The sequence below is a fragment of the Hyla sarda genome, chromosome 1, assembly GCF_029499605.1.
Source record: "Hyla sarda isolate aHylSar1 chromosome 1, aHylSar1.hap1, whole genome shotgun sequence".
Taxonomy (NCBI): domain Eukaryota; kingdom Metazoa; phylum Chordata; class Amphibia; order Anura; family Hylidae; genus Hyla; species Hyla sarda.
The window spans coordinates 225811029-225826251 of NC_079189.1; the positions used below are offsets into that span (position 1 = coordinate 225811029).

General features: G+C 41.1%; 1 protein-coding gene across 1 annotated transcript in view; it reads left to right on the top strand.

The window, feature by feature from the left end:
- The window catches only part of GTF2E2 (general transcription factor IIE subunit 2), a 67820-nt gene that overhangs the window by 34826 nt on the left and 17771 nt on the right, over positions 1 to 15223 (top strand). The window contains exons 3-4 of the mRNA XM_056568867.1: positions 7557 to 7648; positions 8490 to 8597. Of these exons, the coding sequence (XP_056424842.1) occupies positions 7557 to 7648; positions 8490 to 8597 (200 nt within the window). The remainder of the gene's footprint in view (positions 1 to 7556; positions 7649 to 8489; positions 8598 to 15223) is intronic.

Consider the following 15223-nt stretch of genomic DNA (forward strand, 5'->3'; position numbering starts at 1 on the left):
AAACAAATGTATATGTAGATATTTGTGTGTTGCAAAGTTTAGTGCATCTGTATTTATTATTGATAAATGTTTTTAATGGGGGCTACCATGTCTAAAACACAGGGCATAGGGGATAACAGACGCTGAGTGTCTAACTCACTTACATGGTCAGACCATACCAGCAGTACAGCGCAGCTGTATGGTTAATAGAGGAAGCCAGCACCATGGTCCTGGAGAGGAGGGGGCAGGGGAAAGAGTGAGGCCGGAGATGATTCCCCTCCCTATCAAATCACAGTGCCTGTGCTGTCTGAGCATGCTGGGAGTTGTAGTTTTGAAACATCTGGAGGGCCACAGTTTGGAGATCCCTTCAGATCTTGCAAAACTACAATTACCAGCATGCCCATGCATCTGTTTGCTGTCTGGGCATGCTGAGATTAGTAGTTTTGCAAGATCTGAAAAGCCACAGTTTGAAGATCACTGTGCAGTGGTCTATAAACTATAGCCCTCCAGATCCAGCAAAACTACAACTCCCAGCGTGCACGGACACCAAACGGCTGTCTGGGCATGCTAGGAGTTGTAGTTGTGTGCCTCCAGCTCTTGCATAACTAAAACTCCCAGCATGTCCTTTGGTGATCAATACATGCTGGGAGTTGTAGCTTTGCAACAGCTGGAGGTACACTGGTGGGGAAACACTGAGTGAGGCCCCTTTTGCCGGCGCATACCAGGTCCCAATGGACCCCATTGTATTCTATAGCCGCCGTTATTTTCAGAAAGACGGTGCAAGCACTATTTTTTCTTAGTTTTTTTCCCCGATCCTCAAATAACGGGCTTATGTATGTATGAATGTAGCCTCAGTCTGTTACCTTACTCAGTGTTTCCCCACCAGTGTGCCTCCAGCTGTGGCAAAACTAAGACTCCCAGCATGCATGGTCTTTCAGTGCATGCTGAGAGTTGTAGTTTTGCAACATCTGGAGGTCTGCGCTGCCCCCCCCCCCCCCTTTAAAAAAAAAAAAAAAAAAAAGTACAGGGTACATTGACATGGGCGGGGCAAATTTTTGCTGTAAACCCGACCGTATGAATGTACCCTAAAAACACTACACTACATAAAATAAAGAGTAAAACAATACATATACACATACCCCTACACAGTTATCCCCCCCCCCTTCCTAAACGGTGCCCCCAGCTGTTGCAAAACAACAACTCCCAGTATTGCCGGACAGACCTTGACTGTCCAGGCATGCTGGGAGTTTGGGTGTTTTGCAGCAGCTGGAGACCCCCTTTTTGGGAAACACTGCTGTAGGGTATTTTTGGTGGCGGAGGCAAATGCCATGCTTGCATCAGAGTCAGCCCTTATGCAAATCACTAATTTAGGCCCCAAATGCACATGGCGCTCTCTTGCTCCAGAGCCCTGTCGTATTTCAAGGATACAGTTTAGGGCCACATGTGGGGTATTTCCGGGAGAAATTGTGTTACAAATTTTGGGGGGCTTTTTCGCCTTTTTCCCCTTATAAAAAGGAGAAGTTGGGGGTACAAAATAAAAAAAATTTACACTAATATGCTTGTGTTGCCCCATATTTAGTTGTAACTCACTATATTGAGCATGCATATGCATGTGTATCTGTACAGAGTGTGCAAGTGTCTACTGAGCATACGTGTGTACCTTACTATATTGGGGTATTAAACATATGTGTGTTCCTGGCTGTACTGAGCTTGAATGTGCGTGTCTCTGTCTGAGCGTGTGCCTTACTCTGTGTGCCTTACAGTACTGAGCATATGTGTGTCCCTGAGTGTACTTGTGCATGTCTCTGTAATTAGTATACATGTGTACCTGACTGTATTGAGCATACATGTGTCTCTTAACTGAGCTTCCATGTGTACCTAACTGTACAGAGCATGCAAGTGTCTTTACTGAGCATACGTGTGTACCTTATTGTATTGAGTGCATGTGTATTTACCTGTCTGTATGAGCGTACATGTGTACCTGACTGTACTGAGCGGATGTATATACTTAATTGTACTATGTGAGCATGTGCGTGTCTCTGTACTGAGCATATGTATATACCTGATTTGTACTATGCGTGCATGTGCGTGTGTCTCTGTACTGAGCGTATGGGTGTACCTGACTGTACTAAGCATGTGTGTGTCTCTCTATTAAGCATATGTGTGTACCTGACAGTATTGTGTGCATGTGTCTCTACTGAGCAGGCATGTGCTAGTATTTTTGCACTAAGTATATATGTATACCTGAATGTACAGAGTGTGCATGTGTCTCTGTACTGAGTGTATGTGTGTATCTGATTGTACGGAGTGTGCATATACATGTGTCTCTATATTGAGCATATGTGTACCTGACTGTACTGAGTGTGCATGTGTCTCTTACTGAGCGTGCATATGCTAGTATCTTTGTACGAAGTGTATATGTATTACCTGACTGTACAGAGTGTGCATGTGTCTCTGTACTGTGTGTATCTGATTGTATCTGATTCCACGGGCATATGCCATTTGTCTCTACAGTAAGGTACACACGTATGCTCAATATACTGAGCGTGTGTCCCTTACTTAACTGAGCCTACATGTGTACCTGTCTGTACTGAACATGCATGTGTGTATTGTACAGTAAGGAGCGCAGACTCTCAGTAGAGGGTCTGCATGTGTCTCTGTACTGAGTGTGCGTGTGTCCCTGACTTGGTCTGTCTCTTACTGGGTCACTGCAGACTGACTGTAGGGGGAGATGTTTACACTAGACTGTGAAACATAGAATAGATTTGTTAAAATGTCATCCACTGGTATAATATGCTGGAGATTTTTTTACCTGGAAAATCTGCAGCAGTTGTTTTCTGTGTAATTATACCATTAGTTTGTAGCTCACCATGCCCTCTCTGTCACACAGTGGTGATTGACAGGCATAAAGTTACTTTTGAGCCCTCCGCAGTGTTGCAGAGAGCTGCGGGAAAACAGCTTTGGAAAACCTCTCCTGACCTGTCTGGTCTTGTGGCAAGTGTGTGACTGTTTCCCTATAAACACCTATATCACAAGGGTCTTTCTACTCTAATGAAATATACATCCAGCATAAACACGAAAAGGTGATGTGAAAAGAGTCTAAGCCTTGTCCATGCATAATTTTTATTCCATCGTTGAAAGTTAAAGGGGTACTCTGGGGAAGTTAAGAAAAATAAAAATGCCCCAAAGCCACCACAATACCTATTTGGTGTCTCCTGTAGTTATCCATGTGGTTTTGGCAGCTCCTTTGGCCCCCGATGTCTCCTTAATACTTTTTTTTTTTTTTGCAACACAGACTACAACTCCCAGCAGTCAGTGCAGCTCTGTGTAATGGCTGCCAGCCAATTGCTTTCTTTTTCACTATCTGTGTGCATGCTATGTTGTGAACAGTCAGGCTCACACACTACATGTCTTTTCTTTTAAACTATTCTTTCCCCCAGCAATAAATCATACTGTAGTCTGAATGCCAGCAGTCAGTGATTAGATCTATGTATACAAACAGGGCTGATGAGACTGAAAATCTTTACTGAGCTTCTCTCATGGTACACAGGGAGTGAAGGGGAGAGTGATGTGGCTGTATAGCCAGAGCTCTAGAACAGACAGAGATCACATGATGTTGTCTTGGAGACAAGGTGGATTTGAGAATTGCATATTTCTCCCATTCCCTGCATGTAAGTGACAGCTGAAAAAGGAAAACTGCTCTATATAGCTAATGAATGATATTTAGACAAATACATAGGTTGGTGAGAGGGAAAGCATGGGCTATGGTGTTAGTTCCCTGGAGTACCCCTTTAATCTAGATACTATAGAAATAACTTTGAGAGGTGCACAGTACTGGGATATATTGCTTTTAGTTTGCCAGAAATGCCAGATTTATCGGGGGATTGGCACCTCTCAGTAAATCCAGTACTGCTGACAGGGACGAGCTTATACATAACATCTATGTTTGAAACGTCGTTGTTAATAAATACCCCCCAAAAGCACATATAGCATTCAATATCCTGTGACAATGGCAACTGACTAGAGGAGGAATATATTAGTCAACAGGTAAACAGTTAAAATGTTGGAAGCAGGAAAATAGGCTTAGTGTAAGAACTTAAGGTTGGGTTTACATCTTGTTTTGGCCATCCATGGCACGTATATTTCGGAAAATACATGCACGTGTGCTCAGGCCTCATTGACTTTAATAGCCCAAACGTAGTCAACTATTTATTATGTTTAGGTCACCTCCTGAATGAATGCATAAATTGACATAAAAGCATAGCACGTCACGCTTTTGAGTCCAACTAAAAAACATATATACATGCAGGAGATGACCTGAACGAGTTGACCACGTTTGAGCTCTTGAGGTCTATATGGCCTGTGCCTATCTGTAATAGAATAAGTTACTGCAGGGGTGTGGAAATTTTATAAAAAACTACTTGTCCACGGGACTAAAATGGAGCAAAATCTACTTGTCCCTCATGACGATCCACTTGTCCCGGCCAATTTTTGCTTTTACGCTCTGATTTTTTCCTCCTCGCCCTATAATAGCCATAACTACCTACTATAATGATACCTTTTAATTTTTAAATAACATATTCTCTGAACCAAAAAAAAAAAAATATATATATATATATATTAAGGGAAGTGAAATTGAAATAGTAAAAGATAATTTAGCAGATTTGGTGGTTTTCTTTTCTGCGCCATTTACCTTGTGGTTGAGGTAACATGTTAGTTTTATACTTTAGGCGCCTGATTACAGCAATGCCAGATTTGTATCGTTTACGTCATGTTTTACTAATTCTGAACTTTGTCTAATTTTTTTTAATTGCCATTTTTTAACCCCTGTAGCTTTATTTTTTTTCCGCATACCAGGCTGTATGAGGGCTCATTTTTTGCGCCATAATCTGTTTTTTGTATCGGTACCATTTTGATATTGATCTGACTTTTTAATTGCTTTTTAACTTTTTTTTTTGGGATATTATAAAAATTGCAAATCTGTGGTTTGGTATTTTTTTTACATTTACCGTACGGGGTACATAATGTTATATTTTAATAGGTTGTACAATTACGCACGAAGCGATACCAAATATGTTTATTTTTATTATGTTTGCATGTTTTTATATAGGAAAAGGGGGTGATTTGAACTTTTAACATGGAAGGGGTTAATGAAGTGGTCTTCAAACTGTGGCCCTCCAGATGTTGCAAAACTACAACTCCCAGCATGCCCGGACAGCTAACGGCTGTCCTGGCATGCTGGGAATTGTAGTTTTGTAACATCTGGAGGTGCACCATTTGAAGACCACTGGGTGTCTTTCAAACTTTTATTAAAACTTTTTTTTTTTTTTTTTTACACTTTATTACACTTATAGGAGGAATCATTAGATTCCTCAGACAGATGAATAGATTCTATTGAACTCTATTAATCTGTGTGCTCTGTGATCCATTGATAGAGCCTGGTCCAGCCAGGATCTATCAATGACAGAGCGGGACAGGAGGAAGCAGAGGTAAGCCCTCCGGCTACCTCCATAGTGGATCGCCCCCCTGCGGTCGCGCTGCGGGGGGGCGATCCACCCCACTAGCCCATCAGGGAGCATTCACATGTCCCTTTAGACGCCGTTGTCAGCTTTGACAGCGGCGATCTAAAGGGTTAATAGCCAGCTGCGGCAATCGCCGCATGCTGGCTATTAGCGGCAGCCCCCGGCTACTGAGAACAGCCGGGGGCTGCAGAGTATAGAGCGGGCAGGAATCCCGAGCCTCCTCCCCTCAGCTCTCCGAAGCTACAGCTGGGGGGAGTGAAGGCAGAAGACGCAGGTCTGCACGGGGAGCAAGAAGCCACCCCCCCTCACCCCCCCCCCCCCCCCACACACACACACACACACACACACACACACACACACACACACACGTCTGCAGAGCAGGGGAGAGAAGACAAATACACAGCTTCTCATCTCCCCTGCTCTGCTTTGGAGGACACAGGCTGCAGAGTATGGGTGCCCGCTCCATACAGACTGCAGATCGCCGCCGTACTGGTCAGGTCCGGCCCTGCTTGCCCGAAGCCGGGCTAAGGGCCGGACAAATTCACCTGCCCGGCGCCCAAAACTGCTAGTCCCGGGCGTCGGGCGATAGGAATTCCACATCCCTGTACTGTTGCTATGATAGAATATACACACTGTAACACCCTCCTCACTTACCCTTATCCACCATGGAAAACACTTACAAGGGCATGTGAACATAAGACATGGACCATGGACTGATGAAGAAAAATGGCCTTGTCTCATGAACAAAAAGGTATTCTGGTATACAAATGTTGACTTCATTTGGAAGTATGCAATACAAAGTAAATATCCTTTATACATAGTACTTAAATCTGTTCAGTTTTTCCTACATAATTCCTTACCACTCACTGGTCCAAATATATATACATATAACCTAAGGTTACAACCTGTAGTTCAGTTTAGCTTGCTGGACGAGCATGCTCAGTTGCAGCACTAGGAGTTATCAGTGGCAGGGGCGTAGTTATAGGGGGTGCAGAGGGACCCTGGTGCCTAAGGGGGCCTCAAAGCCCATCTGCCCCATAAGAGACTAGTATTATTATTGGCACATGGGCCCTGTTACATGTTTTGCATCAGGGCCCAGAAGCTACAAGTTATGCCTCTGATCGGTGGGTCAGCTGTTTGTCTATGAAACAGCAGAGGATACGGTAGGAACTAGGGGGTCTACATCATACTAGGCAGCTGGTTATAATGTTGTTATATGACAATTATTTTTTTCCTTCCTGTCTGCCCTTTTTCTGCATTGATTCACCAGTCTATATAACTGGAGCAATAGTTAACCCTCTTGGTAGGAAGCCATCTGTCTGTTCAGTTCTTTGTGCGGAAATCTTTAAAACATAGGAACACTTGGTATGCTTAAAAGGGTACTCCGGTGGAAAACAATTTTTCTTTAAATCAACTGATGCCAGAAAGTTAAACAGATTTGTAAATTACTTCTATTTTAAAATCTTAATCCTTCCAGTACTTATCAGCTGCTGTATGATCCACAGGAAGTTCTTTTCTTTTTAAATTTCTTTTCTGTCTGTTCACAGTGCTGTTGACACCTCTGTCCATGTCAGAAACTGTCCAGAATAGTAGAGATTTACTATGGGGATTTGCTCCTGCTCTGGACAGTTCCTCACAGGGAAGGTGTCAGCAGAGAGCACTGTGGTCATAAAAGGACTTCCTGTGGATCATACAGCAGCTCATAAGTACTGGAAGGATTAAAATTTTTAAATAGAAGTAATTTACAAATCTGTTTAACTTTCTGGCATCAGTTGTTAAAAAAATAAATAAATAAATAAATAAAAATAAAAAATCCACTGCAGTACCCCTTCAACTCTTCATATAATTTGTTAGAGAGCGCCTTTTATATTAGAACATCTGGCTTGCATGTGTTGAGTCAGTGGATTGATGAAGCAGCATTTCTTTAAACTGCAGGTCTAAACTATAATCTATGTGTTTACAAACAAATGTGGAAGATGGATAAAGCATATTACACTTTGTGGTTAGTGTCCCGGATGATATTTCAGGTGACTAATCTTTATGCCTCTTTGACAGATGGAAGCAATGGATCATTTAACCTCAAGAGCCTTTCCGGGTCTTCTAACTACAAGTTTGGAGTTCTTGCAAAAATTGTAAATTATATGAAGGTATTTGTACTACACTTATTTATAACATGGATGCAATGTACAGATAAAGCTTGCACTCACCATTCCTATAGATATTCTTCATACGGTCATTCCGTTCAGACAGGGAGATCCCGATGATGTGAGGTGCTCAGGGGCAAACAGCCGTTTTCGCACACACCCGTGTGCTTCTTCTGGCCGGAAGAAGCACACAGCTGTGTGTGAAAATGGCTGTTTGCCCCTGAGCACCTCACATCACAGGGATCTCCCTGTCTGAACGGAATGACCGTATGAAGAATATCTATAGGAATGGTGAGTGCAAGCTTTATCTCTACATTGCATCCGTATCAACTCCTACTACCTTTTGAGCTTTGCACCCCGTTGATAGACATATATCTGAAGAGTCCGGCTGCTGTCCTGCTTTTAGGGTCGATTCTTTTGATTCATTGACACGTGTGGAGTTAGATGATTGTGCTCTCTGCATTCCCTTCTTCAATACATGCATTATTAATAATATTATTTATATCAGTAAGCTACATTTTAGGATTTTACCATTGCTCTGCTATGTTGTTGTTAGCAAAGATACCAATAATAATAAAGTTGGAAATGGTACTGTAATGACATAAATATCCCACATTACCATTTGTTTTATTCTCTAGCAATAATCCTCTTACATGTGATGCATATAGTGCTGCCAGCCCCAGCAATCTTGTGCACTTTTTAGAATCCGGTTTCCTGGTGTGTGCTACTTTGCATTTGTCACAGGTTTCTTACTGTTCTTGTAGATTCATAAAATGTAAAGACTGACATTCTTAGAAATCTTCTGGTTACAATTTGTAAACATGTCACTCTTATTGTTATACAGACACGACATCAGCGTGGTGACACACATCCGCTATCACTGGAGGAAATCTTGGATGAAACACAGCACCTTGATATTGGAATGAAACAAAAACAATGGCTCATGTCAGAGGTAAGGAAAACCTACCCATCATTTGTTAAATTCCATAGTTAGGAAGTATTTCACTACGAAGCTGCTACTTTGAAGGCATTTTATGGTGGGTAAAAATATTTTTTTTTTTTGTATATGCCTCCCTGTGGACAAAAAAAGACCACAAACCCATCTCACCCTGACTGGCATTCTGCCTGCGCCTAGTCTTCAATGCAGTCCTCTCCTTACTGCTTTCAATGGCATTTTGTGCAGTTAATAGCTGCAGTTTGACACCAGTGATTGACTAAGCAAACTGTTCCTGCTGATCGAACTGTCTCAGGAACCAGGAAGAAGACTTCAGAGGTGATGAGATGCAGACAGAATGGGGAGGTAAGTATGCAGTCTTTTATTTTTATAACTACTCCCTTTTACCCAGAAAACCTCTAATATTTAACCAGTTAGGAAGTCTAAGCTGAATTTAAAAAAATTACTTTTTTGTAGCTGCAACCATACACATTTTTGGTCCATATTAGTTGTTCATCCTGGCCATGCATGACACCGTGCCAAGGACTGACAATTTTTTTTTCATTTGAACAATTGTTTTGTTACCCGATAACCATCATTACTTAATCCTTCTGCCATTGCTGTAATAAAAATGTCTTCTCTGTGCACTGACTTGTGATGAGCTGCTTTGTGAGGGGGCATGAAGCAGTGGCCTGAACCAATAAGGAGACAGGTGTGTCTCAGAACCCTTTTAGGCACTGTAGCCAAGCTGTAATCACACATAACAGCTAAGCTCTAATGGAGCCAAATCAAAACAGTAAAAAAATAAGCAGCAGGTAAGCATTCAAAGTAGTACTGACTTACATTAAATTTTTGAGTTCTAAATAGACAATTGATTTTAAGGGGTTATCCAATTTATGGGAAAAGTAATAACAGCCATGGTGACAAAATAACAAAATGCACTATACTCACCTATTTTATACTTCCTGACACCATATTAGTGTTTACTGCTATTGTTTACTTCCTTGCATGACATTCTTTCAGTACTATTCCAATGACACCCATGGGACTTCCTGCAGCCAGTCACTGTCCTTAGCAATAGTCGTGAGAGACCCCTGAGGCCAGTGATTGGCTATAGTTTGTACAGGCACATTATTACTAAACTCATATCCTAGCAGTGTGCTACACAGATCTTCTATCAAATTCAGAAAGGGACACCTGTATTAACCAACCACCTGTACAGAGTTTAACCCGCAGCCTATTTTATCCCTCGGAACCAAGGCCCATTTTTCAAATCTGACCTGTCTAGCTTTTAATGCTAATAACTTTGGGGCGCTTTAACTTTCCAAGTGATTCTGAGATACTTTTTTTTTGTGACATATTGAACTTTGGTAGTGCTCATTTTTGGTCAGTGCCTTCAGCTATCATTTGGGAAATACACAAAAGTGAACAGTTTTTAAAACTTGTCATTCTCTCCTTTAAAAAAAAAAAAAAAAAAAAAATAGCTAAAAATTCACATTTACGATATGACAACTTTTTCTTGACGTCATTTTTTATTTTAATGTTTTGGAAAACAGTTAATTTATGAAGTGGATTTGAGAGGCCTGGATGCTAGAAACCTCTTCATATGAATCCATTTTAAAAACTGCACCCCTCAAAGAACTCACAACAGTTTTTAAAAACCTTGTTAACTCTCTAGGTAGTCTTCATGAATTACGGCATTTATTAATTTTTTTTTGTCCATGAAACACAGCAGGTATTATTAACAGAGCGTTCGTGTGCCCACAAATTCTCTGTGACTGGTATACCTATCACAGAGCATACATTACCTTCCTGCTATGAGATGTATACACGTCCTATAGTGGGAATGAGTTTAGGTGATAACTGTCAACTGAAAGACCATTCTGACGACAGCTGCCTACCAGTTGCTCCTCCTTACCCCTGACTCCTATTACTTACAGTCCCCTTCTCACCCATACTCAAGACAGCTTATCTCATTGAAAACGAAAAGTGGGGGCAGTTGAAATCTAATATACCCAATCCTTATCTCCACAACTTCTGTCAAGGGATAGTTAGGAGTCCCCCATACTCATTAGAAAGCCAATCAAATTTGGAGGGCTTAGCCGACTTTCTTCTAATGTGTATGAGCACCTTTTTAGCATACATGAAATGTAAATCTAAATCATGGTTCAAATTTTGTACCAGGAGGAAAACATGAAAACAAAATTGTAGTGACTTTCTTAATCTGTTTAGCAAGGTTCTTAAAGGAGTACTCCAGCGCAAAATAACTTATCCCCTATCCAAAGGAGTTATAGATCGTGGGGGGTCCGAGCGCTGGGGCCCACCGGGATCTCCTGGACGGGGCTGCGGCAGTCTGCAGGAAGTGAAGTTTCGTCCCCAGCAGAAAGCCGCGGAAGACACTCCCCCTCCATGTATCTCTATGGGGTACATGGAGGGGGCGTGTCGGCTGCCGCGTCATGTGGGGACGAAACTTCACTTCCTGCAGACTGCCGCGGCCCCGTCCAGGAGATCCCGGGGGCCCCAGCGCTCGGACCCCCCGCGATCTAGAAGTTATTTTGCACTATAGATGTCCTTTAAAGGGGCGTTCCACTAGAAAACATTATTTATTTATTTATTTATTTATTTTAAATCAACTGGCTCTGGAAAGTTAAACAGATTTGTAAATTATTTCTATTAAAAAATCTTAATCCTTCCAGTACTTATTAGCTGCTGAATACTACAGAGGAAGTTCTTTTCTTTTTGAATTTCTTTTCTGTCTGACCACAGTGCTCTCTGCTGACACCTCTGTCCATGTTAGGAACTGTTCAGCGCACGATAGGATTACTATGGGGATTTTCTCCTACTCTGGAGACAGAGGTGTCAGCAGAGAGCACTGTGGTCAGACAGAAAGGAAATTCAAAAAGAAAAGAACTTCCTCTGGAGCGTACAGCAGCTGATAAGTACTGAAAGGATTAAAGATTAAAAAGAAATGTTTAACTTTCTGGCACCAGTTGATGAAAAAAAAAAAAAAAAAAGCTGTGCAAGAGTTAGTCATCTTTAATTTGACATGCATCCCTCTCTGCTATTACACTTTACAAAGTCCCAATTAAACCAGGCCTTTGTTTTATATGAAGTAGACTAAATGATGTACCATTGTGATTTGCTGCCTGTGGGTTCTGAGAATCTGTCCTTTGAAGAAGAAACACTTGTGTGACTGAAAAGCCTGAGGACAGGAATGGCAATGTTTCCTAATTTTCCATATCATTTTAAAAGGAAAAAGAACATTCTCTTTCTGACATCCTCAACTACAGAGATATGTGCAAGCAGGGTCGCCATCAGGGGGGTACAGCCAGTACAGCAGTAAGGAGCCCGTGCTCCCAGGGGCCCGGACCCCAGCTGCACCCCCCTGCAGCAGCCCCTGCACAGAAGCAGGAGACTGCTGTAAAGCAGTCTCCTGCTCCCAGAGCCAGACTGACGGTCGGGCACTTCCTGAGCCAGAGGGGGCCCGCTGCCGCCAGCCACGTTTTGTCTTTACACCTGCAGCATGCGGGCCCTGTAAACTCAACACAGGGGCTGCACTGTCTGTCTGGGCTGAGAAGAGCAGAGAGGTACGGCCCCTCTCCCCCCTCACACTATTGGTGGAGCAGGAGCACATGTCCTGCTCCACAGACTCTGACACCAGCTCACCGTTGGGAAGAGGAAGCCTTCCAATGCCAAAAGCTGGGTCCTGCCCATCAAAAAGTAAGTAACTTTCTAGGAAGAAGGGGGGGTGGGGGGGGGGGTAGTCGTGTTGTGTGTGCAGGATGCAATTTGGGGATTATTGGGAGGTATATAGGCATTATCTCATGCAACAGATGGAGGCACCCTGGTCAAGAAACATTGAGATAATGTCTATTTTCCTCCATCTCATTGTTTCTTAACAAGGGTGCCCCCAGCTGTTCCAAAACTGCAAAACTACAACTCCCAGAATGCCTTTGACTGTGTAGGCATGCTGGGAGTTGTAGTGTTGTAACAGCTGGAGGCGCCCTGGTTGAGAAACAATGAGTGTATATTTACCTCCATCTCATTGTTTCTCTGCCCCTAGCTGTTCCAAAACTGCAAAAGTACAACTCCCAGCATGCCCACACAGCCAAAAGTATGCTGGGAGTTTAGCTTTGCAACAGCTGTAGGCACCCTTTTTGAGAAACAATGAGTTGGAGGTAAATATACACTATCTCATTGTTTCTCAACCACGGTGCCTCCAGCTGTTACAAAACTACAACTTCCAGGATGCCCAGACAACCAAAGCTATCTATCTATCTATCTATCTATCTCATATCTATCTATCTATATCTTATCTATCTATCTCATATCTCTCTATCTATCTATCTATCTCATATCTCATATCTCTCTATCTCATATCTATCTATCTGTCTATCTATCTATCTCATATCTATCTATCTCATATCTATCTCATATCTATCTATCTATCTATCTCATATCTATCTATCTCATATCTATCTATCTCTTATCTATCTATCTCTCTATCTATCTCATATCTCTCTATCTCATATCTCTCTATCTCATATCTCTCTATCTCATATCTCTCTATCTCATATCTCTCTATCTCATATCTCTCTATCTCATATCTCTCTATCTCATATCTCTATCTCATATCTCTCTATCTCATATCTCTCTCTCTCATATCTCTCTCTCTCATATCTCTCTCTCTCATATCTCTCTATCTCATATCTCTCTATCTCATATCTCTCTATCTCATATCTCTCTATCTCATATCTATCTATCTCATATCTATCTATCTCATATCTATCTATCTCATATCTATCTATCTCATATCTATCTATCTCATATCTATCTATCTCATATCTATCTATCTCATATCTATCTATCTCATATCTATCTATCTCATATCTATCTATCTCATATCTATCTATCTCATATCTATCTATCTCATATCTATCTATCTCATATCTATCTAGCTCATATCTATCTATCTCATATCTATCTATCTCATATCTATCTATCTCATATCTATCTATCTCATATCTATCTATCTCATATCTATCTCATATCTATCTCATATCTATCTCATATCTATCTCATATCTATCTCATATCTATGTATCTCATATCTATGTATCTCATATCTATGTATCTCATATCTATGTATCTCATATCTATGTATCTCATATCTATGTATCTCATATCTATGTATCTCATATCTATCTATCTCATATCTATCTATCTCATATCTATGTATCTCATATCTATCTATCTCATATCTATCTATCTCATATCTATCTATCTCATATCTATCTATCTCATATCTATCTATCTCATATCTATCTATCTCATATCTATCTATCTATCTCATATCTATCTATCTATCTCATATCTATCTATCTATCTCATATCTATCTATCTATCTCATATCTATCTATCTATCTCATATCTATCTATCTATCTCATATCTATCTATCTATCTCATATCTATCTATCTATCTCATATCTATCTATCTATCTCATATCTATCTATCTATCTCATATCTATCTATCTATCTCATATCTATCTATCTCATATCTATCTATCTCATATCTATCTATCTCATATCTATCTATCTCATATCTATCTATCTCATATCTATCTATCTCATATCTATCTATCTCATATCTATCTATCTCATATCTATCTATCTCATATCTATCTATCTCATATCTATCTATCTCATATCTATCTATCTCATATCTATCTATCTCATATCTATCTATCTCATATCTATCTATCTCATATCTATCTATCTCATATCTATCTATCTCATATCTATCTCTCATATGTATCTATCTCATATGTATCTATCTCATATCTATCTATCTCTCTCATATCTATCTATCTCTCTCATATTTATCTATCTCTCTCATATTTATCTATCTATCTCATATCTATCTCATATCTATCTCTCTCTCTGCCAGCCCTTTATTTTAGATCTTCCATTGTAACTACCTATTGGAGGCGTGACCTACCTGGGGACACTACCTACTGATGGCACTTCCTACTAGGACATTACCTACCGGGGGGGGGGGGGGGGAGAGAGAAACTATTTCCTGGGAGCATTATTTACTCGGGGGCATTACCTACCTGGGGGAATAACTTACTACCTACTGGGGGCATTATCTATTACATGCCTACAGGGGGCATTAACTACAACCTATCTAGCTGAATGACATACTGCCTACCTACTGGGACATAACCTACCTATGAGCATTATTGAGGGTATTACCTACTAGGGGCAATATCGACCTACTGGTGGGGTTCTACCTTAAAAAACCTACCCTCCACCCTATCCCCCTACCCTTTTCTCCAACACACTTAACTACTTCCTTATACTATTCAGGGCACCAAGTAAGGCATTATTTGGGGCACTTAGAGTAGGGAACATGTGGGAAATGTGCTGAAAAAGTGTGAACATAATATATTTGTTGTCTGGCAGATTCTGTAATGGTTGGAAGAAGACTTCATGATGGTCAGAGCAAGACAGAAAAGGAAAGAGAACCACTCCAAGAAGACTCCTCCTGTGAGTCAGCAGATGTTACTGCACTGTAATCACAGGGACTGCAGAGCCAGGGTCACTACTATGTGGGCTTTGTATGGGGGGATATTGGTCTATG